Raw genomic sequence first — 24661 nt, forward strand, 5'->3', positions numbered from 1 at the left:
TTGCGTACGAAATGGGCATAATCAACCAAAGAATTCATCAATTAAAACCCGATAATGGTGTATGGATTTCTAGAATGAATTTTCCAAGATCTTGTTGAGAGCATGAGTGTAAAATTTGTCGCATGCATAAACAATTTGCTGTGTTAAATTAGCGTAACAACGCCGGGGATGCCAAGATGGCGGCTTCTGAATCATTGAATGCAGGAGAAACGTCCACTTGAGCGAAATGACACTGTTTTATGCGTGTATAACAACTTTATCATTCATCACACATCGTTAGGAAAATGGCAGAAAGGTAAACAACTTGTTATTGTTCTCATATGTGGAAACTTTGTTGTTCTTGTAAATATAATTAGATGCATATTTGCGATAGCTCACGCCACAATGAAATGTCAAAACCTGTTTTTTGATTGCACAATTTAGAATGAAGGTATATAACTTCGTCGCTACATACGTTTGATTGAGGGCAAACAATGCACTTTTCATGGGTGTCCCATCTGTCTCTGACCAGTGTAATTGATTTTTCATGCTTCATTGACCTACGAGTTGTGTATTGAGGGGACCCAGTGATCGGGTTCAGATGCTGATTGATCAGAAGAGGAAAATCATTATTCTGCCGTTTTCATTTTTCAACTCAAAAGTGCCATTAATAGATTTAAAGTTTTTGTTTTGATGGAAAATGACAAATCTTTATTAGGGTAAAGTATTGATTTCAATATTTGCAAGAAAATAATTTTTTAAACTTTTAACGTTATGTATCAAACAAATACAAATACAAATATACAAATATTTTTATTGGCACAAACACAATTACAATAATTGGCAAAGGCCCAATGAATATATAAGAACATCATTGTATGTTTACAATAATTGCATGTATAGTATATATATTTTTACTGATCTATATAGATCAGTTTAACATTTCCTTAGACTAATTGACATCTGTGTTCAAAGCAGTCATTAATGAATTTAACAGTAATTTTTAATATAGTATCTATTTCACTATTTAAACATATTACATGTAAAATGTATCAAACATGTTCAAAAGTTTAGAAATGGAATTGTGTATATATAATGTTGGTAAACTACCAGGTTCCTGTTTGAATATTATAGAATTTTGAAATTTATATTTAGTTTATTACTTTTACACAGTCAAGTCATAAAGGAATTATTTAACTTTCATCATCATAAAAGAATTTGTAATATTGCATTGTACATTAAAATGACTGTTAAATTTATGTAATATACTTTTAAAGTCATAACAAAACATCAGGGCATAAAGATTATCAATTACCGTACATAATACTCCTTGTTTTTCTCTTATCTATTAGATTACCCTTCAAATGTCTTTAAATTCTAAAATTCTAAATAGTTTATAGTGAAAGAAAGATGGTTTAAATATGTTACAGAATCTTTGAAAAAAGAATGTATCTCAATAGAGTTTGTGACATTGAAATGAAGTCATGCTTTGTTTTAAAGTGATGTCCACACAAATCCATCCATATACCAATCATTGTGATTAAGTATATTACATGTATTATGCTGACACTATAAACTGGACCCTTTGACATTTTACTGGAGAGTGGTCACACAGGAGTCCGAATTAGAAAGTCGTCATATTAATGATTTGAGAAAGAAAATTAGTGGATTTGGTATTTTAATGTAAAAGGATATTGCTTACAGCAGAATTGATTTTGGAAATTTTATGAATATTGCTCATTAATACATATAATGTTTGTCCGGCTGTAAGTAGGTCAGGGTGATCCATTACAGAGAAATTGTGCTGCTGGTACACACTAGCCCCTGCCTGGAGGGGGCATGCACTGGGCAGCCAGGACTGACCATCACTCTTAATCCTGCATAAGTCACCTCAGTCCACAAACTGTCAGGGGCAGGGAGTCTCTCTGTCCAGGCTATGTTATGGTTTCATTCCTTTGGTAATGTTTATGTACAATACACAAGTAAACACATCTACATAATTGCTGTAGCTGTCAAATTTTGTAATTGTGTGGTTTTTGGAAGTAATAACTGATGTATTGCACTAAGATTAGATCTAAGTCCTGGTATAGCTGCAGGTGCTTGCTGTATGTTATCACCTTCCTTATCATAAGTAAGATGTACCTGTACAACCATACATCTTGGAGTGTACTAGTTATGCATGGAACAGTTGCTATGCAGCTAAACATTGTTTCTGTCACGACCAGGTGATTGTTACATCTGTAGAAATCAGGGCATCATTAGTTCCAAGAAAAAGCAGTCTGTCTTAATGTTTAGGTACACAATCAGTTACAAAGTCATAGATTCTAAAGTACAGAGCGACCTGACTCTAGTGGCAGTGAGTCTTGTCTGGGTCTAGCACGCTTACAAAGCAGCCGTTCCGCGTGTATGGTAATTTAATGGTTTTCTGTCGTGGTGTGCAGTTTGACAGATGACCAGGATTTGTTTGTTGTGTGACTGCAGACTTTCTCTTTATTATTCCACATACAACACTTACCAGATAGTGCAGCCTTCACCGTGGAGAGAGACCGGTGCGGCCTTCACCACAGAGAGAACCGGTGCAGCCTTTACCACAGAGAGATTCAGCCTTCATCACAGAGAGTGAACCAGTTCAGCCTTCACACAGCCTTTCTGTGTATGATGCAGTAGAGCTGTTAAATTCCTCCCATTCTTGTTCTAATTAGCCTTGATGTGATGTGATGCTAACAGCTTAGGTGAATTGATACAAACTTACTCAGAGCTGTCTACCACAGCAGAATCTGCTCTTCTGTCAAAAGAGAAATAACTCCTTAAAAAAAAGACTCCCACACTGATAGGGATTTTTTATGATTCCCACAAGTCAAGTCTTAATTATCAAATTAACAAGATGACAATAAATTCTTTGCTTTTTGAAGATAAAAATAATGTGACTTGTATCCTTGCATTTTAAATATTAGATATTCAGGTCTGTAAGTGAAATATACATTTTACAGCTAAGGAACAAAAGGGAACAGATATCATAAAGAGCTCAGTTTGTGTTTGTTGTTGCTATAAAGCTGTGATGTATTCTGATACACTTTGGTATGCTGTATTACAAGCTGAGCTAACGTGTGAATTGTTTACACTGACTGTACAACTACACAGAAATGATTACGAAGATTGAATAGGCCAGCATATGGTGGGAGATCCTCCCCATCGATAACCAATACCCTGCCAGAATGTGGACAATAACCAATACCCTGCCAGAATGTGGCCATGCACGGGACACAGTTGGTCCTGGTATTGGTTCCACAGCAGTCAGAAATCAATACCCAATATCAACAACAAGGTGACACGTTTCTGAAGGGGCATATCAACATGCTGTAAATGGGAATTTCCATGTTGTTAAAGGTCCTCATTGGGGTTTGATTACTTTGGATTTTATTACATGGATTATATTCTGCTTCTCCTCCCCCCCACCCCCCCAATCCTATGTATATTGTTTATTGGTATGTCTAATATGAATGGAATGTATTTGGACAAAAAGTATGATTCTTTGCCTGGTTTTAATTTGTGGATGAATCATAGTGACTTTTTTTTTTTCAATCACCACCCCTATCAATTAACATGAACAGACCCTTAGAAGTCCATCAATAGGTTCTGAACAATTAGATCAGTGCATTGCCTTATCTGTCCCTGTGATCAGACATTTCCCTCTGTCTTACAATACATGGGACTAGTCCTGTGATGGGATCAGAGTGCCACTGTCATTCACATCAGTCAGGGATTCAGACCATGGCTCCCTGGGATCAGAATGGGACAACTCTTTCTTTGCCTGAACAAGGAGTGCACCATCATTGGCAGGTTCTAGATAAATATCAGTGTTTGCTCCTAGTGATTTCTGTACAGATACCAGTAATTGGCCCAATTACAGTTTAAAAAAAAACTACCTGCACATCAAAATCAAGAGAGTAAGACAGATTGAGTAACTGGGTGGCATGTTAAAAGGAGCAGGGAATATAATTGAAAAATTTGACAGGCACGCTTGTTTCCGCTTTTATTAGGATTGGAAGCAATGCATCTTTGGTTGGGTGAGCATGGGGAAGATTTCATTATCCACACTACCAGTCTTTGTAGTTTGTTCTGGCTGCATCCAGGAGTCTTGATTTAGGCTTATTAAATATCAGGTTTGCATTATAATCAGATCTAGGGTTCGTTTTGATGTGAAAACGCAACACCTTGTTAAGCGAGATCTTTATAACCAGGAGTTTAAAGCCCAGCATACCTATGTATATCAGATCAGGATAATGAAAATTGATCAGGAATTACAGCCATTTTATTGACGTAAAAAAATATAGGGCTCTGTGTCATAGTGTCCAAGGTGGTCAGATAGCCAGGGTATATATAGGTACAGCTTGTTGTTTACCAGGAGTCAACACTCCCACCCATGATGTGAACGTGGACACTACTGAAGCCAGAATAAATTCATTCATTGTTCACAGCATGAAGATATTGTATCTCCAGGAGTCATGTCTGCCTGATGATCTAGATGCCAGTTCAGAAGATGAGGCGTGACACTGAGTTCTAATCATAAAGTGAGTGTCTATCTGTGAAGTTAAATATTAAGTCAGGCTTACTGATTTACCAAGGAATTTACATGCATTGATTTGAACGAGGATAAAAGTGTAGTTACCATTTGACAATCCAATGTCTGGTACCAAATTATTTGCCAAAGGGAAAGAGATAGCATAAAGTTTGCGGTAAATTTGAGAAATCAAACAGAATTGACACTTTGAAGTGATTGGAGAAGCAACCCCAGTACTTGCAGCTGATTAGCTTTTTGTGGCTTAATGAATAATGAAGGCTGGACAATGCTATGTGGTGTTAATTGGAGGCTGGAATCAGCATGTGGATTTAGTGAAGGAGTGAGAGAGGATGCACCATTGATTATTCGGTGGTCGGCAGATGCAAGGGATCAGCGTTCACCTCCGACTTTATTCTTGACTCGGTCTGATTCAAACTTCACTAAAAGACAGGAAACGGAGAAAAATGAAACCGACAGCTTTATCTGGCTCCTATTCTCCCAGGATTCACTTCATGGAATATTATGAAACACGTACAGAAGTATTTGTACTGTGATTCAAACTGGAAGTGACAGGAATTGTCGTATCTAGGAAATGGGCAGATTTTGTGCAATTTCTCCTGTGAACAATCCGCATCAGTGCTTGTGAACACAGAGGAATATTTATGTTATTCTTGGTTTGATTGGGTTTTATTTTCAAGCAACAAAATCTTAGGATGATTTGAATATTATGTAATTCGGAATAATGGAGTGGACTCTGTTATAGAGAGCCGTCATTGGTTCTGACAAGACAGAAGATGCATTTATAAAAGACTGTCAGAAACTGTTGATTCTGTGTATCTGTCTGGCCTTCGACCAGGAAAAAGCGTTTTGTATCATGCGCAGAAACTCTATATTTCATACTTAAACCTTTTCTAATTTCTGTCGCTAGTCCTCGATTAGGCTCAATTATATCGTGGATAGAATTGTACTGAATTATATCGTGTATAGAATTCCCCAGTGCTGTGGGTCCAGGAAACTGATACAGTGTGATCCTCTTCATTTTTAATTATTTAAAAATGTACAGCTACAATGCACAGAGTGGACCCATGTTTGCACCAAAAATGGATTTACAGGGGAACTATGTTCCTTGTCACTGCCACCGGCGACATCGTCATTATTGTCGTCCCAACGGGATGTTCTCCCGCTACAAGACCGAGGGGTAGGTACCGTTATCATGTCAACAATCCGATCCATAGCAAGTCTGAGAGCCCACAGTAAAAAAATTGTAATCTACCTAATTTTGATGTCATGATCAAACTCTTTGAGGATAAAATGGCATGATCGTAGTCCAATCCTGATGTGTGTTGATTTTACTTAGAATTATTGTGTAATAATGTTAATGTTTAGGATGTAGGAAATTGATTGACTGACTGGTTGTGGAATAAAATTCAAACTATTCAGAGAAAACTGCTGATATTTTTCAGTAGTGGGAGTAGTAGTTTATGATTGAACTAAGAGAAACAAGTGGAATAATCAGGCAGTAGATAAAAAGCTCAGTTCTCCTAATAGTTATATGATTGTCTGACATCATAACATTTCATATTAGTCTGATACGGTGGGTCATATTTCGTAGACTGACTGCCATATAATCAATAGAATTGTCGGCCTTTACCAAGTCTAATCCCAGTCTACTTGCAACCTGATAATCAAATGCCCATCCCTTCTCTTGGACAGTCTTGTATACAAATTTCGATTCTTAGAAAAAAATAAGGAAGGAGTGGAAACAACCAACAGGGAAATTTAGAAAACCTCTTATTTTATTTTTATAACGTAGATCCAATAAACTGAACGTATTTAGCCAATTAAGACATTTGTCTCTAATTCAGACTTCCTGGCTGGCCCAGGTACATACCAGCATTTCATTTCAAATAATTATAAACCCATCATGGGTTTTGTGTACATATACATGTACAGTGTAATTTCTTGCTCTGTATTTTGTTTTTGATATATTACAGTAACTGGAAAAGCAGGAAAATGTCTGAAATGAAAAGTAAACTCATTCACAATTAAGTATTTAAGTTGATTTATGAATGTGTTTGATGTTAAGTGTGTGAATTTATTGATTGCTTTTGATAATTCGGCCGGTCACCTATAGTCACCTGTGTTACTGGACACAAAAATTTCCAGGCATTTTAATTCCTTTGGATTCAAGTCGGGGGAATATTTGGAGGGAAGGATTAAGTATGTGGTTGAATCAACATTTATTTGTGTGTTCGGACTTCGGTGTTTAATAAAGCCCAGTGACAGATCCGACCTGTAAACCAAATAATCTGTTTAACATTGGCCTGTGTTCCATTCAACTAATGCCCATCTTTCCTGTGTGGCTTTAAAAGTCGCCAGCCTTTCTGACTTGTCAAGGGTTTAACAGAATGACTGAGTGAGGTTTGGGGTGGTTTTTGGAGGTTTAGGTGTTTGTCTTGCAGTGTATTGGTAACCATAGAGCTGTAGATGAGGGCGGGGATATTTGTGAGATTTGGGTGTCTATCTATTGGTACCTTTCAGAGCTCTAGATGAGGGCGGGGATATTTGTGAGATTTGGGTGTCTATCTATTGGTACCTTTCAAAGCTGTAGATGAGGGCGGGGATATTTGTGAGGTTTGGGTGTCTATCTATTGGTACCTTTCAGAGCTGTAGATGAGGGCGGGGATATTTGTGAGGTTTGGGTGTCTATCTATTGGTACCTTTCAGAGCTGTAGATGAGGGCGGGGATATTTGTGAGGTTTGGGTGTCTATCTATTCGTACCTTTTAGAGCTGTAGATGAGGGCGGGGATATTTGTGAGGTTTGGGTGTCTATCTATTGGTACCTTTCAGAGCTGTAGATGAGGGTGGGGATATTTGTGAGGTTTGGGTGTCTATCTATTGGTACCTTTTAGAGCTGTAGATGAGGGTGGGGATATTTGTGAGGTTTGGGTGTCTATCTATTGGTACCTTTCAGAGCTGTAGATGAGGGTGGGGATATTTGTGAGGTTTGGGTGTCTATCTATTGGTACCTTTCAGAGCTGTAGATGAGGGCGGGGATATTTGTGAGGTTTGGGTGTCTTTCTATTGGTACCTTTTAGAGCTGTAGATGAGGGCGGGGATATTTGTGAGGTTTGGGTGTCTATCTATTGGTACCTTTTAGGGGCTGGGATATTTGTAAGGTTTGGGTGTTTGTTTATTTCGTACCTTAGGCTTTAGATGAGGGCCAACCATCTGTTGTGTGGTACAGAGATATTAATTACTGACTGATCTGGTCATTGCTTCATTGCTCTCACTATATACATACAAAGGTTTCCTGTTAATGGGATGCATACTAGTCATGAATACAATGTACAGATAATGGATGCTTAATACAAAACTGTGATATTGGGAAATTAATGTAATTGTTCAATTCAGGCGGATGTCTTCTGAAGTTCTGGTTCAAAAGATGAATTGGGGGAGGGGAGATTCTGAAACTCTGCCCCTATTGGAAGCTATCAGATTGAGGCAGAGGTGGGGGTCAGTGGGGGGGGGGGGTATCCTAAAACTTTGTCCCTTCAGATGGATGGTGTACTTGCATATTATTAGACATGGACGTTAGAATTTCCTGAGGTTGTGTTAGAAATAGCTGTAAATCTTCATAGGGAAAGCAATCTGGGTCACATTTAGATTTATGTTATAATGCCTGCCATATCCGATACAGGCTTGGATTAATGAATTCTTAATCACAAACTAAGTTAGTGTTGTTATATAATGTTCCATCAGTTATGTGGCATGTATATAAAGGGTAATTTAGCTCATTTGTTTTCATCTAAAACTGATCAGTTTCCAAAGAGGATTTTGTTTCCTTGTTTAATTGAAATAAACTCTATGCCTATGAAATCATAAATGTTAAAATGTTTTAGATTTCCAAATAGTATTCAATTATAAAAATGAGTAAATTAAAAAATGAGTAATAAAAGCCTGTGTGGTTTAAAAGCTCTGGTATTGATGTACAGATAACAGCCACTGATGTGACAGATCTGGCCACCTGCGCATGTAGTGGAGCATTGGGTCTCTCGGGTAATTCTAAACACCCTCTGAAGAGGGCTCTCAATGGCCACTTGAAATGTAGACATTCTTTGGTGGGCTCAAGTTTGTTCTGGTCCTGAGGAGGCCTGGAGTATTCAGGGGATCACATGACACAACAAGTTGTTGATATCATAGCGGAGGCCACGGCTGGTACTACACTTGATGTGTTTGTTTCTGAATTGTGTTTTGCTTAAAACGTGAACTGTTTATGACTCACAGACAGAAAAGTGGCTTGTGTCAAAGACAGGATATACTTTGTAATTATATAAAAACAAAGTATAAACACTTTAGTCTTGTTCCTTGAAAGGTCAGCAAATTAGAATGAATGGAAAAGTGAAGTGATCTGCATACCGGAAACACTTCAAAGAGAATTCATAATTCCACAGGTCCTCTGATGATTGAACAGTGATAAAATAAGCCACACATGCATTGATTACATTGTCACCGATATAAGGCGATACACTCTGCATGGTGAGGTAGTATGGGGAGATCTATTGTTTGTTCTATGTCTGGACCCTGACACCAGGAGAAGGGAGTTTGTTTCTGTAACAGGACCTGACTGTTGGTGTATTGATTGTGGCTTCCAAGAGGTGGGGAGAATGTAGGATTTGTATTTACTCCCATATCGACAGGTGTCTTAGATTACAAGGATGAAATCTGACTTTTTGTGTGAAATGTTAAGCAGGAGGATTTAATAATGATTTTCCGATTGGTAACAATGTTGTTCATGCTGAGTGGTAAAAAGGAAAGTAAAAGTTGGCTTGTCGCCAGGGACTTCCTGAGGTTGAAGTGTGCCCGATTTCCCCTCCGTAAAATGTGACGGAACCTCGACTCTAAAACGATGGAGTTGGAACAACCACATCGGCTTTACTTCAACAGGACTTACGGGTAAACAACTTTAAGGGAAGGGAGGTTAGTCTTGAGGGGTAGTGTAGATAGAATGGGATAAAGCCTTTGGTATAGTTGAAATAGGTTGGGGGGGATTTCTCACACCAAATTCTGTGATTTAAAGGCTATTAATAGATAGGACAGGTTTTTTGAGTTGGAGGTTAAAATAATTGGTGTTGGTGGAGAGGTTCACCTGGGCAGGTAGACACAGGTTTAAAGGTAAAAGATTAGAGCTGATCGGAGCGACCTTTTGAGCGGGGGCCTATCTGTCATTTTCTGTCTGTGTAATTATGAGCTCTCTCTTGTCTAGGAATGTGTGTATTCATTGCCAAAACATTAGTACATATGTCTTCATTGGAAGACATGCCATGTGTCCGGTGATTATAGACTAATCTGTGAGTCCCATTCCAGCAATTACTTTGTCCTTTTGTCAGAAGATGGTTCTCTTATAGAGCCAGAATGATAAGTTATTGAGTATAACTTCTGTATACCGGTACATACAGCTCAATAACCCTATGGACAGGCTATAAACAGCTGATCTAGCAGTATGCTAATATCATTGAATCATCAAAATTGTCTGACAGGCAGGGTTTAAGTGCTGAAAACTCTGTTATAGGCCCACTGCTATGATATGAGTCATGATTTTAGTGAAAATTCTTTGAGAATTTTAATTTTTATTGAATCCCAGGGGGTAGTATATGGAGTACACTAATCATACTGGGACTTGTTATTGTGCGCTGTTTTTAATGTTTAAGTGATTAAACAGTGGCACATGATCAGTCATAACAATATTCAGCATTGATTGAGACATCTACACTTGACTATTTACATGTACAGTATTGTGACGGTACAGATAAATTCACACAGTTCTTTTGATCTATGTGCAGAGAAATTCACTCAGTTGTCCACTTACTAAAACTTATCTCTTGCAGTAATGAATGATATTTGGGCTCTGTAGAAAATATTAGTCAGACTATTGCTGATAAATGTTCTTTAGATATTGATTATTGATTATTTGTTAGCTCTTTGTTCAGCAGATTTTTAAAAAAATCAGTTAATGTCCCAATGATATCTGTAGATGTTAAAATGTACTACATCTGTTTCTAGAAAATCTAATATTTTTAGGTGTGGATATTGATTGTCTGACATCTTTATTATTAGATGTTTTATAACTTAATTTTCTAGATTTTGTGGCTGTTGATCATTTTACATCTGATATTTGTAACCATAACATACATTTAGTATTGATAATCTGATACTATTACTAGTGTATTGTAGATGTAATACATTGGTTGTTTGATATCTGATAATTTTAGATATCATGGATATTAAGGATCTTATATCTCTGTTTTGTAGATAAAGTAATCTTTTTTATTAGATATCTGATATTTTTAGATATTAATTGTGTGATATCTGTGTTTTGTAGATGGGAGTGGGTGGAGATTATCGAGCCCCGCAGCAAGGAGCACATGTATGCCAACCTGACCACCGGGGAGTGTGTATGGGACCCTCCCCCTGGGGTCAAAATGTAAGTAATACTTAGGTCTTACTGCATAACCCTTAAACTTATGCAAAGGTCTGTCCAGATTGTCAGTTGCTGATGCTCTCACCTGTGTATTACCTGGGTGTTTGATATTAAGTCAACATAAAACTGTTGGCCATGCCTCTGTTTACAGTATGTGTAATGGGATAATGATGGTCAACTGAGGTTTAGTTTACTGGTAGTCAGTCAGTCTGCCTTCTGGGGGTTGTCTGTTCAGTAACTGTGAATTATCTTCCCCTGTATTACCCTATTGAGTGACTTATCTCCCCCTGTGTTACCCCATTGTCAGTTTGTCTGTTCAGGAGCTGTACAGTTACCCCATTGTTATGTAGACTCAGACACTCTGATGAAGATAAATGCAGTGCTTCTACTGACAATGTTTTCCCAGGACGGAGTTCCCACATGTAGAACTACACATAGTGCAGGCTCCTGTTATTTTGTTTGTGTAACGACTGCCAGAATGTGGTGAGGAATCTGATAATTATTCCAGCTTTGTATAGTACTCCTCTCCATGAGCTGCCTGTTACCGGTGTGTATTGTCTCACTAACTGTACACAATCCCAGGAGTCTTGTGTCAAGTACATCTACTTCTCTGTGTTCCTATGCTATCCATGGTAGACCACAGCCCTGGTAGATATGTACACAGCCACACAAACAAGGAATTTACTTGCTACCCCTCCCCTTTAATCAATCCTGATAACGTAGTTTATGATCTCCAGAAAAAAAACCCCCAAACTTGTTTGTATAATTCTCTTTCTATTAAATGTCAATGTTGAATGATCTTTTGTATGGACTTTGATACAAGGAATACTGTGGCTTGTCCATCATTTCTGCAGGAGATGCAGTCTATTTTTACAGCATGTGGTAAATATTGTAAAGCCCCTGGACTAAATACAGGTTTTATATGTGCTGTACCTATAGACATTGAATTGATCCTGAATATGGGATCCTACTCATTAAGATTTAAAGTAGCTTTAATTAATAGCTATAGTTTCACTGTTTGATGTAACATTGTTACTACTGATGTAACATTGTTACTACCTGTAGTACTGCTCCTTCTGACCTTTCCTTATAAGCAGAATTCCCACTTGTTCTTTGGCCACTCAGTAAATAAATATTTGATAATGAACACCTAAATAAAATAGATCCCTGACCCAGGAAAAGAACCTATAAATAAAAGACATTGTCTTCTTTTAGAATTTCCCTGTCTGTAATCATACATCGTCAGTCAGTCTTTTAGTGTGGGCTCAGTGTCTATACACAGATATTATGTAGGTAGGTCTGTCTGTGTAGGCTGTGAGGTTCACAATGTAACAGTTTCTAAATATTCATAAATTACATGTAAAGTCTATCTGTAGTACTGTGCTGTTCAGTTTTTGGTTCTTCTTTGGCCTTTGGGCCAAGAACTGAAACCAAGGGAAAACAGTTTGAATTTGGATTTGTCTGTTCTTATTCATTCATATTTTCTAAAATTTTAGATGATCACTGTTAATATTAATTTGTGTTGTTATACAGATAGAAGATGTAAGTTCACAGAGTTTTTCAGGTTAGTTACTGGCAATTTAACTTAGCTTACCCGGATTACATTAACAATATCTGCCAGGTGCTGATACTAACCCTACCATCTCCATAAAACATGACTTATCACACGATGGAGACCTCTGACCGATCTCATCCATTTACAAGGCATTATGGTTACTGATTGAATTTGTTCATGTAGACCCACCAAATTCTCATGATCAATGTGTAGATAATTGAAATACATATTCTGAAATCATTTTAATTTGCTACCAGGGTTATATGGAACTAGCTTATAATTAATACATGTAAATTTTGTGTGCTTTATTTTGGTTGAAATTTATTAATTACACCATTTTAGATATCACATATAATAAGAATTTGAGGTGTACTGTTTTCCAGTGTAGTTCATGTTTCCACTACAGATTTTAGTGATGCTGTCTTTTGACATGATTTATGCTTAGTTTTTCCTCTGCTATAAATCGGATGATTTTGATATTGATCCTAAAATAGGGCTTGAGATGCACACTTCAGAAAGAGCTTGCTCTTAAATCAGAATTAAACTAAAAGTGCTAGAAGTGGGTTAGATCAGCTTCAAATCCAAGGTTGGAATTGCTGTAACTTTGATTTAAGAAATAGATTTAGCACCATAAAAATGAAAGAACCAGGACCTTTTATAGCTTCAATATTAGCCTCACATCTCCTACCAAGGCTTTTCTTGACTTTTACATTCTGTCTATCTGTCTTCATTAATTAACAATATGCTTAATTAGCTATCTCCAGTGTTGAAAGGTTTGAGTGAATGGAAATCCCAGTAGTGAACTGTTGTGTAGGGATGCTTAGTTCGTTATCTTTGTTTACCTTGTCAGTGTTTTCTGTTTGATTTAAATGAATGTAAACAAACCCTGTAGATGGTTTCATTCAAATTAGCTGATAGAGTCAGGAGAGAGCTATGCTTGGAAAAGCACCTGCTGAATGAATTTCTTGCTGTACAGTCTATCTGCTCTTGTTGAGTCAAAACAAGAGATGGAGTTATCCCTCTTTGAGTCTGCTAAGGAAGTGCCTATATTATAATTGGTCTCTGGGCTTGCTGACACCACCATTCCTCTCCAGTCCTCAGCTGTTTTGATTTGCATAGGTTGTTCAATAGTTTCAGAACAGAATATTAATCCATGAATATAGTTTACAAAGTTAAATTAGATTTAATTATCATGGGGAAATTTTTCTGTAGATTTTTTAAAATTTTATATTACATTGTAGTAAGTATTTTAAGGTAAGAATAAATGAAATACTTCCATTACTTAATAAGCAGCTAAGTCTTTTTTGCAAGCCATGGTTTTATATGCTCAGTATTACCCTGATAAGTATTAGTACATGTATTTGTATGGTTACATAATATAATAAATAGAGTTTTAAAAAATTACAAAAATATTATATCAGCATTCATTTCCTTTAAGGATTGTCATTCCTCAATGTGTAATGACATTAAATTTTCTGAAAATTTAATTTGCTAATAGTGGACACAGCAAGTTGCCAAGGAAATGTAGTTATTAGATACTATGTATGCTTTTTGTCCTGTGTCAAGAACTGTCAAAATTTGAGTCCCTCTTACAACACCTTTGAGTAGATATGATCTAATTTCATGGGGGAGGTCGGCAAAGGTCATATAGCTCCCACATCTACAGCAGCTGTTCCCTATATATAAAAAACAAGGAGGCCAGAGGCAGAGGTTAATCTCATCAACTCCTGGAGATGCCACCAAAAACACATCAACTCATGTTTGATTGGCAAAAAATAGATACCGGATATTGTGTGTATGTTGTGATGGAGTTCTGAAGGTCTTCAGCCAGAGAATACAGACTTTAATAGTGTGGTATTACAAAAGTAATAATTCTCTTGAAGTACAGATTCACAAGTCATAAAGTAATATGATCTCAGTTATCTGCAGCAGTACTTAACAGTAGAAACTACATCCTTCCAATTTGTGTGGAGCAGGCTTGCAATTGAAGTGAAGAGCCATGACCCTGAGGCTAGTTTTGGCTTGGCTTTAGGATATCAGGTTAACTTCTCAACAGTTTGCTGGAATATGATATAGTGAAAGAAAGCGGTGTAAAAATCTGTACAAATAAACAGCCCTGGGGGTAAGTCCTCCCTCCGATTGTCTCTGAACAGAGGAAGGGAAAAGTTTTCTAATTCTTTCACCATCAAAGAAAAACATTGGCATCAAAGACTGCCTACAATAACCAGCTGTCAGAGAGAATCGCCTGAAATGTCTGACACTTCACAAACCTCCGCCGGAAGTTCATTCAGTGGGAGAAGAAGCCAAACCACTCTCAATCTCTGGAATCATTGGAAGACGCTGGAGTAGGTCTGTTATAGGAAAAAGGATTGTCAAGCTGTGTCAGGAATGAGAATGGTCTTCACACACAGACCCTCTAGATCCCAGGGGCTGGGGCACCTCTACTGGAGGCTGTAAGTAAATGGCTCACTCTCATTCTCTCTGTAAACTTTCTCCATTCAGTTTTCTTGTATTTATACTTGGTTAAACAATGTCACGATGTTAGATATCTGATGTGATAACGTTAATAAATCTCAAGAGATTATCCTCTTTCTACCATTGACAGTATATTGCTTTGATGGGAGTGCTATGCTTGATGGAGTTTTGAATTTTACTGACGTTCAAGTTGTTGATTTTTCCTGGCTTGATGAAGACATCATTGATCAAGATTCTGACACTAGTTGTCGGAATCTCAAGAGTTATTTTACATTTGCTGACAAACAAAATTAAGATTACTTGGATGAATTTCATGAGGTATTGGTTAAAAACGTAAAAATTCTTATTTTTGGAAAATCTACAAGTTGTAAGTAAATGTAGATTTATAGCTGTTCACAGACAGCTACAGATGACTGGCTATAAACCACGGAAGATGAAAATCTAAGCAGTGAAAGCACAGATAAGAGGAACCGTGCAAGATTATGAATTCCAAGTCGGAGGGGGGCTTTGAAATGTAGTGATAAGCCACTTGTTTGATCTGTTAGGCTTTCTCTGTCCATCTTTTATCAGAGTGATAGAAATCCTGTTTCTACAACTGGAGGGTAAGAAGGGGAGTATTTTTTATTCCCTTCTATCAATCCCTGAGTGTTGTAATAATTTTGAAAGCAAGATGTATTTTGTGGGATGGGTGAGTGGTGTATAGAGGAAGATTTGGACATGACGCTGTAGTCAATATTGGCTCATGCAAAAAAGCCAGTCTGTTCTTTAACGATACCAGTCTGCAGAAATTGGCTGGCTTATAATAAAGAAAAATGATGGTTTGGTAAACATTGCATCTCAAAAGTGCAACATGCTTCCCGACAGCTCCAGAAGATGGCAGTTTCAGGCGATGTAATGGGCTTTGGGAATTCTCCAGGTTTCATTGATTGTGAGCTGCATTTGCTGATGTTTCTTCATGCTGGAAGGCTCTGAAAAAGAATTAAAAAAACCTTGAAAATAAAAAGGAAATTTAACTTGCATGCATGCACAACCCAGTAAGTTTTTAAATGATAATGAAATGTTAGAAATGTTTAAGTGCAATGTTTCAGAAATTTTGTATGCAGAAATGGATGAAAATTACCAAAAGAGATTAAATGGGTGCAGTCTTTGCCATCAAAAGAGCACACCCTGTGAGATGAATGGGGGACTGGGTGCACTGATAGATTGTGTGTCTTAATGGATCACACATACCATGTACAGCAATGCTCTCATGTGTCCTGATGGTTCATAGGTAGCAAAGCTCTGATGATAAGAAAGTATGGCATCACATCACCCAAGCAGTCAAATTATCATTCTGAAGGGGAAAAATTAATTTCTCTGTGTAGTTTCTAAGATAAGGGAATTCTGGGAAACTTGGTGAACATATGCTGAATTAGTGATTAATATCATCAGTAATTAATGTCATTAATTAATGGTGAATTGTTAAGACAGTGATCAGACTGACGGTGTGATTCTGGCTTTTGATGCTGCACAAACACAGATAGAGCAGAGAGAGCAGCACGTCTCACAAATTAGCCTGACATCAGCAGTCACAGGAATGTCTTTCATTATAGCTGATGTCGAGCTGCTTGTCTGTGGGTTTTTATAAAAAAATCTAGACACATTTAACAATTTGTTTTGAGGAGAATTCAGCTATGTACTCTGTATTGCTGTTGGTGTGATGAACATTTGTGTACAGAGTGTACACCAGTCTTCCTCTGATACTGACTCACAAGATGAATAATAATACTAGAGGTAGTGTACATACTGTGTACCAGAATTTTATAATTTTGCACAAATATGTTGTTGACTGTTCCTGGAAGAGGCTGTTATTGCTAAAATGTTGTAAATTTTTGGCTGGGCTTGAAGTTTTCGAAATACAGATGTATTCCTCCAAAGAAAGGAGTGTTGTTGCCAAGAAGTTTTGGGGTGAATGATTCCTGTTCTCTATGAGATGCAGACCTGGCAAATTATAGCAACATGTGGCCCATATACCATTTCATAATTGGGTCAAATGTTGAAATAATTAAATTGACCAGCTAGTTGGAAATAATTAAATTTCAGCACCATGTAGGTAATTCAGCCCATGACTTACACCAATGAGTTGGTTACCATATGTCCATTGTATCCTACCTCAGTAATGCCCTATCCTTTTATCGCCCTCCTTTTATGATGCTTTATTCCCTGTTTTACTAAAATATGAAATATGGAGTTTGAACTCCAGTGGATGCTGATGATGTAGGTATTGTTGACTTTAGGTGAGTGGTTAAGTAGGTCAGGTCGTTACCGTGGTGATGACAAAGTGATGAGGAATGGGAAGCTGTTTGGTAATTAGCCAATCACCATTAAACTTGGTATGGATGGCGAGTGTTGATTGGGAGCCACACACAGTGACTGGGGCTTTGATGTTTCATTGAGTGTTTACCTGAACAAGATCTGCTGCAATAGGCTTACCTTATCTTACATGTGTGAACTTCTTAATTGTTCTCAGGTGAAAGGTGTGAATACACTACGTAGGTGAATGCAGAGAGGTGTGAATACAGAGAGGGGTCAAGTATGCCAGATGTAGAGGAAAATAAAATTCAAACGATTAGAGCCACTTCTTTTGCATTAAAGTTACTGTAATTTAAAAGTTCTCTGATACAATTTATTATGGGAACTTCGTTTTAGGATGATTTTGTTGGAAACTATTACTGGTAGTTGATTTTTTAAATGCCAGAAATGATGTTATATAATTTCCAGCAGACTTGGGTGATATGTAGATTGTTAAATTTTGCAAAGGTGTAAAATAAAGAGATGAGTCACTGTTAGCTGCCTGGAGCCTGCAGTGTATGTAAATCAGGAATATATATACCTACTACTGGCACTTTGTGAGCCCTGCCAGCAGATCTAGTCAAATAGTGACTCCCCCAGCAATTATTACTGCAGTTTTGATTAACATCAAATGCATAATTAAGTTTCAGGGGTTCTCTTGAATGCATGTAGAGGCTCATTAGTCAAAAGAAATAGAGTATTGGGACATTTACAGCAAAGATCTTTCTCATAAATTTACATTTAGATTGAATTTTTTCTATCTGCAAGCATTTTAGGTTTTAAAGTTTACCAAACACCTATATCATTAAAAAAAAAAAACAATCATAAAAAAGAGTTTTTATGGATAATATTTTTAGACAATATCAGAATATTTTTGGTTCTTGAATGAAATTTTTACAGCACTGGATGATAAATCTATATAAATGCAGCATCTCTATTGTCAGTTTTTTGTTCCTGATTTCAAACACTTTTTAAAATCAGGTCATAGCCCATAGGAAGCTTCCCACAGATTGTTTATCATGTAGGAGCCCCCCCCCCCCCCCTCCCCTTAGTCCCTCTCCCATTCCTTCATTTCTATTCCTGTGATAACAATTGTCAGTTTTCTGTTCCTTGTTTCAAACACATTTCAAATTTAGGCCATAGAAAGATTCCCAAAGACCCCAGTAGGGAGCTTATCATGTAGGAGCCCCCATTCCTTCATCCTCCAGCTTCATTTTGTTTTATTGCACAGGTTTGATGTCGGTCTCTCCTTACCATGTAGTGCAACTTGCAGACATTAATAACATATTATGTAGCGATCTGAGATAGGTTTGTGAAGTTTTATCAAAGTTCTAGAATGGCCTCCCTGTTGTGTTCGATGATGGTGAAACAGTGCAGGATATTCTGAGGATGTAAACAAGTAGGTGTCATCACCCACGGCTAGTCCTGTAGGCTGTAGGTCAGGCACAAAGAACCTCCAAGTTCTGAGTAAGGTGTAATTTTGATTTCAATGAACAGAGAGATCTACACATTGTGTTCCAAAAAACAGATGTCATTGTGAATGAATTCCCTCTCAGTAACACATTGCTTGGTTCCTTGGCAGGATATAGGGCCACATTTCCTGTTTCAATATTATTTGTTTTACATGATGGTGAAATGTTTCAACTTAAAAATCCTATGGTAAGGAGTCTGAGGGATTAGTATACCAGATAGGGGTTCCAATTAATTGGGGTTTGAGTCTTTGCATAAATTAGCGGGCTGCGTTTGATTGGATGTACTGTGTTCAGTGTGAGTCGTTGGATGCGAGCAGCATTGGGGTGATAATGTGATATCACACACATGCCAATACACAGCATCCCTGACTGGCAGAGGCGTACTGCCGTTAATGATCCGTCAGACTAACAGGACTTCAGCGGGACACCATCTCCCCACTTCCCGCCGAATTCTCCATGAATTATAAATCCCGGATCTCTTCCTTATTAAGTTCCAAGTCGTGAGAAAAGATATATTGACAGGTTTTAACACATTTGAAGGCTGGCATTGGTTCATTTTATCTCAGACTATGCTTCAACGAATTTGAGGTAGGAGATGAGTGTCGGAGCTGACTTGATTTGATCTTTGGGTGTGCTGGGATTATTTTGATTTTCGGGTGTCGTGGGATTTTTTTAATTTTTGGGATTCCCTCAGTCAGTGTCCAACATGTCCCACCGTGAGATGTACGTGTACACGTACAGCTCTCAGTCGTTTGAGTTCCACTCGCACCATTCCTGTCAGGTGGACTATGTCTACAGGTAAGTGGACTGAAGCTTGAGCAGGCTTTGTCGTAATCAGAGGAAGCTTAATATGTAGTGTACTAATACTTTACTTTCTGATAATGGGCCAAAATCTCATTGAAATATCAAACACAAATCATGTATTCAGAGGACTTCTTGCTTATTTTGAATTATTGATGGATTTTTTATGATTTTAGCAGTAAACATGCAAGAATGCTGATTATTATTTGTTATCTCTAGACATTTATAGCTTCGGAAATTTTTTCTGTACAAAACTATCACAAATGCTTGCTTTTATCAAGAAATGAAAACTTCATGATAAAATTCATGAAATGATTCTGTGAAAATCAGTTTGAGTCATTGATTTTGGGGGGGGGGGGGGGCTCATGGGTGAAGGGGATAAAATGTGATATACAGGATTCGTTATGATTGGATGAAAAAGGAATGCTGTAAACATGGATATTTCAGCATGTTCATTATGCAAGTTAAAAAATGTTGACTGTGTTATTTCTTTGATACACGTATTAATGTGTATATCTTACAAATGATGCATTAAAAAGTCAGTTCATGGAGGGAATGTTAACAAGAATATTTTCTCCCCACTTAATGTGAATTACTTCCACATTGAAATTTCTGCATTTACAGTACACTTTTATTACTCTTTTAGGGTTGATGTAGAAAGATAAAAGGTTCATGTTGCATTTAGCAATACCATGAACTTATTCTGTAATATGAAGGAGAAATTCTTGCTGAAGCATTCAAATATTATAAATAAAGCATGGGCATAACAAAGGGGGTTATATTTAAGTGTTTTCTTGTACCGGTACCAGGAATGTGGTGGTTCTATGCTGAGTCGGATAGTACACTGATGACCTTTGGTCTCCAGGTAGAATGTTGCACATCCATTAAACCTGCCAAAAAAGACGACCTACAGCCATTAGGGCAATGTTTTCTGTAGAATATTAAGGTTTACTAATGAAGAACTCAACAGGACACTGTGGGGATGGGATTTTTTGTCAACGTACAAGGCGATTGTTCAGCATCACTGTCTTTTGCCTCTGATTGCCAATGGCATTTGTCTGCCCATCACAGGAACTTAATGACCACTCATTGCTCGTGCTCCTCTGTGTCTTCTATTTTAGTACTCCTAAATGCAGCAAAACTTTGAAACTTAACTTTGAATCAAGTAAAGGTGTAAAAGTATTAATTAGTGAGATCCAAAAGTAGAATTACCTGGTATAGTTAGATTCCAATAGGAAACTTTTCAGAATGACAGTATTCTCTACAAACTTTGTATGTCAGCTGTGTAGGGGATTCCCACAGGGAGTTATTGTGTGAGTCAGACAGCAGAATGAGAGTACCCCACCCCTAGAAGGTTGGGTGTGGTGTAAACTCAGACTCTCTGGGGAGTCTCTGCGTTAGGTGGGCTGTGTGTGAAGCTGTTACTGCTGTATAGAACACTGATAACGAGACTCTCTCTGATCATGAAATCAGGAGAATCTGTCAGAATATCATGGAACTCCCAACTCAAGGTCTGGAGGGGCATTCAAATTATTAGCTGCAAAAGTTGTTCAAGATGATATGATGCATTATTCCAATTGATAATTTATATTTTAAAAAGGGCATCTGGGGAGAGGGGTCATGATGGTAAATATTTGTTGTCATCTGATTATTTTCATTAGGTCAAATGTCAAACTAATAGATAAAGCTGTGTGCTTTGTGTTTGATATGTTTAAAAGTCTATATTTATATGTTTAATATGTTTAAAAGTATTTATTAATATTTATAAATATATATATATTTAAAGTCTATATGCTGACAGCTACCTTTCGTAATGCATAGAAAAGTATATTAAGCGTTGGTCATTAGAGTAATTAGATTTTTTTTTAGGATAGACAAATGTATGAAATTCTTTCAATCCCCATCCCCTTACAAAGCTACGCTGTTTATGCTTTCATATATATCGATATAAGTATAAAATACACCCCCTATCTCTTTCTCGACTAGATTCTTCACAGAATAGTAAAGGGATGAGATACCTCTGTCACAGAATAGTAAAGGGATGAGATACCTCTGTCACAGAATAGTAAAGGGATGAGATACCTCTGTAAAGGGATGAGATACCTCTGTCACAGAATAGTAAAGGGATGAGATACCTCTGTCACAGAATAGTAAAGGGATGAGATACCTCTGTCACAGAATAGTAAAGGGATGAGATACCTCTGTCACAGAATAGTAAAGGGATGAGATACCTCTGTCACAGAATAGTAAAGGGATGAGATACCTCTGTCACAGAATAGTAAAGGGATGAGATACCTCTGTCACAGAATAGTAAAGGGATGAGATACCTCTGTCACAGAATAGTAAAGGGATGAGATACCTCTGTCACAGAATAGTAAAGGGATGAGATACCTCTGTCACAGAATAGTAAAGGGATGAGATACCTCTGTCACAGAATAGTAAAGGGATGAGATACCTCTGTAGTAAAGGGATGAGATACCTCTGTCACAGAATAGTAAAGGGATGCGATACCTCTGTAAAGGGATGAGATACCTCTGTCACAGAATAGTAAAGGGATGAGATACCTCTGTCACAGAATAGTAAAGGGATGAGATACCTCTGTCACAGAATAGTAAAGGGATGAGATACCTCTGTCACAGAATAGTAAAGGGATGAGATACCTCTGTAAAGGGATGAGATACCTCTGTCACAGAATAGTAAAGGGATGAGATACCTCTGTCACAGAATAGTAAAGGGATGAGATACCTCTGTAGTAAAGGGATGAGATACCTCTGTCACAGAATAGTAAAGGGATGAGATACCTCTGTCACAGAATAGTAAAGGGATGAGATACCTCTGTCACAGAATAGTAAAGGGATGAGATACCTCTGTCACAGAATAGTAAAGGGATGAGATACCTCTGCCCCCCTCCTCCTTTCACCACATCATCTTTTAATAAACTGAAATAAAACTGTCAATGAGGATTGAGATAAGGAGCAGGATCCTTTATATCCAGGTTGATAACTTCAGGGTTGTACTTCTCAATGGTGTCTTTGTACAACATGTAGATCAGTGGGGACTGTTTTGTGGGTTTGAGATGCAGCAGGCTTCTTCTCTCTATCAACAGAGCTGTGGTTAGCATTACTCATATCTGAGGCCTATCACCATCAGTATAAACCAGGGTATTGTGGTGTAAAAATCAAATGCAGTAACATCCCATCTGTTTCAGATGTAGTCCCTCTCTGTTCAGAAGCTTGTGATAATCAAAACACATCATTAAAACAGTCACTCCTCAGTCGCTGTGTCTACCGACTAAGTGCCTGGTATTATTTTAATCACTTTGCTTGATGGCTAGATTTATTGCTTAATTCCGTATGTATTTAATGTTTCTACAAATTGAGGCGTATGTGATCCAGATGCAATGGGCTTCCGGATAAGTTTTCAATATCTTGATCTTGAATGATATGTATTATTGCAACAAAACATAATACCAACCATGTGCTTGAAGATTAAAAACATGACTGGCAGACTTAGATGAGATTGATCAGTAAATTGTCGAGAATTTGTATAATTTATTTATTTTTAGTGATTGTGTGACTATGCACTACAATGGTGCCATATTGTAAAATACTATTCCTTATATACTGATTGTCAGACTTACATAGAACTTCTTCACAAATTCATGAAATTTATGTTTTGCAGAGAAAATTGTTCACTTCAATAAATTGTTGCTTTTTTGAAGGCTTGTACTGTGCTTTGTTGCCATTTTCAAAACAATTATGATTGAAATGAAGAAAAAAACATTAGTGATAATTAGATGTTTTCTGTGAACAGAAAGAAAACAGACAACAACCAGTGGTGGGAGCTGTTTGACCCCAACACCAGCCGCTTCTATTACTACAACGCCACCAGTCAGAAAACCGTCTGGCACCGCCCGCAAAACTGTGATATCATCCCCCTTGCCAAGCTACAGGTAAACTTCTCAATACTATTGTAATATTGTACGAGGTCAACTTACTGTAACAGGGTACATCTTAAGTTTGTCAAATGACTTCATTGTTACTTTTGTTGTAAAATCTTAACCCACCGGTTACTTTTTTAAGACTTTATAACAGGTAACTACCAGTACTGTACTAGTAAAGGGCACATTACTAAACTACCTGTGCAGTTTGTGTATTGTTCTACTTACTGATAACTTAAAGTATTCTGTTAGTGAAGGGCACAGTGCTAATGTATCCTGTAGGATACACTTGTGGCCTAATAGTGTATTGTTTGACAAATTTGTAACTTACCAGTTCTGTGTTAATGTAATACAGATTGGTAACTTACAAGTATTCTGTGTTATGTAATACAGATTGGTAATATACTAGCTCTGTGTTAATGTAGTACAGATTGGTAACTTACCAGTTCTGTGTTAATGTGGTACAGATTGGTAACTTACTAGTTCTGTGTTGATGTAGTACAGATTGGTAACTAACTTACCAGTTCTGTGTTAATGTGGTACAGATTGGTAACTTACCAGTTCTGTGTTATATAATACACATTGGTAACTTACCAGTTCTGTGTTAATGTGGTACAGATTGGTAACTTACTAGTTCTGTGTTGATGTAGTACAGATTGGTAACTAACTTACCAGTTCTGTGTTAATGTAGTACAGATTGGTAACTTACAAGTTTAGTGTTAATGTAGTACAGATTGGTAACTTACCAGTTTTGTGTTAATGTAGTACAGATTGTAACTTACCAGTTCTGTGTTAATGTAGTACAGATTGGTAACTTACCAGTTCTGTGTTAATGTAGTACAGATTGGTAACTTACCAGTTCTGTGTTAATGTAGTACAGATTGGTAACTTACCAGTTTTGTGTTAATGTAGTACAGATTGGTAACTTACCAGTTTTGTGTTAATGTAGTACAGATTGGTAACTTACCAGTTTAGTGCTAATGTAGTACAGATTGTAACTTACCAGTTCTGTATTGATGTAGTACAGATTGGTAACTTACCAGTTCTGTGTTAAGGATTGAGGAT

General features: G+C 37.3%; 1 protein-coding gene across 7 annotated transcripts in view; it reads left to right on the top strand.

Moving 5' to 3' along the window:
• Positions 1-23: 23 nt before the first annotated feature.
• The window catches only part of LOC128163744 (rho GTPase-activating protein 39-like), a 46998-nt gene continuing 22360 nt past the window's right edge, over positions 24-24661 (top strand). Inside the window, exons 1-3 of one of the 7 annotated variants that reach the window (XM_052827427.1) lie at positions 24-295; positions 10924-11025; positions 23470-23608. In XM_052827427.1, coding sequence (XP_052683387.1) covers positions 285-295; positions 10924-11025; positions 23470-23608 — 252 coding nt within the window. In that variant the 5' untranslated portion in view covers positions 24-284. Of the gene's footprint in view, positions 296-3965; positions 5739-8770; positions 9498-10923; positions 11026-14413; positions 15031-19147; positions 19654-23469; positions 23609-24661 lie in introns of those variants that run through there. The other 6 variants (XM_052827400.1, XM_052827412.1, XM_052827407.1 and 3 more) reach the window with 6 other exon arrangements.

The sequence above is a fragment of the Crassostrea angulata genome, chromosome 1 (assembly GCF_025612915.1).
Source record: "Crassostrea angulata isolate pt1a10 chromosome 1, ASM2561291v2, whole genome shotgun sequence".
Classification (NCBI taxonomy): domain Eukaryota; kingdom Metazoa; phylum Mollusca; class Bivalvia; order Ostreida; family Ostreidae; genus Magallana; species Magallana angulata.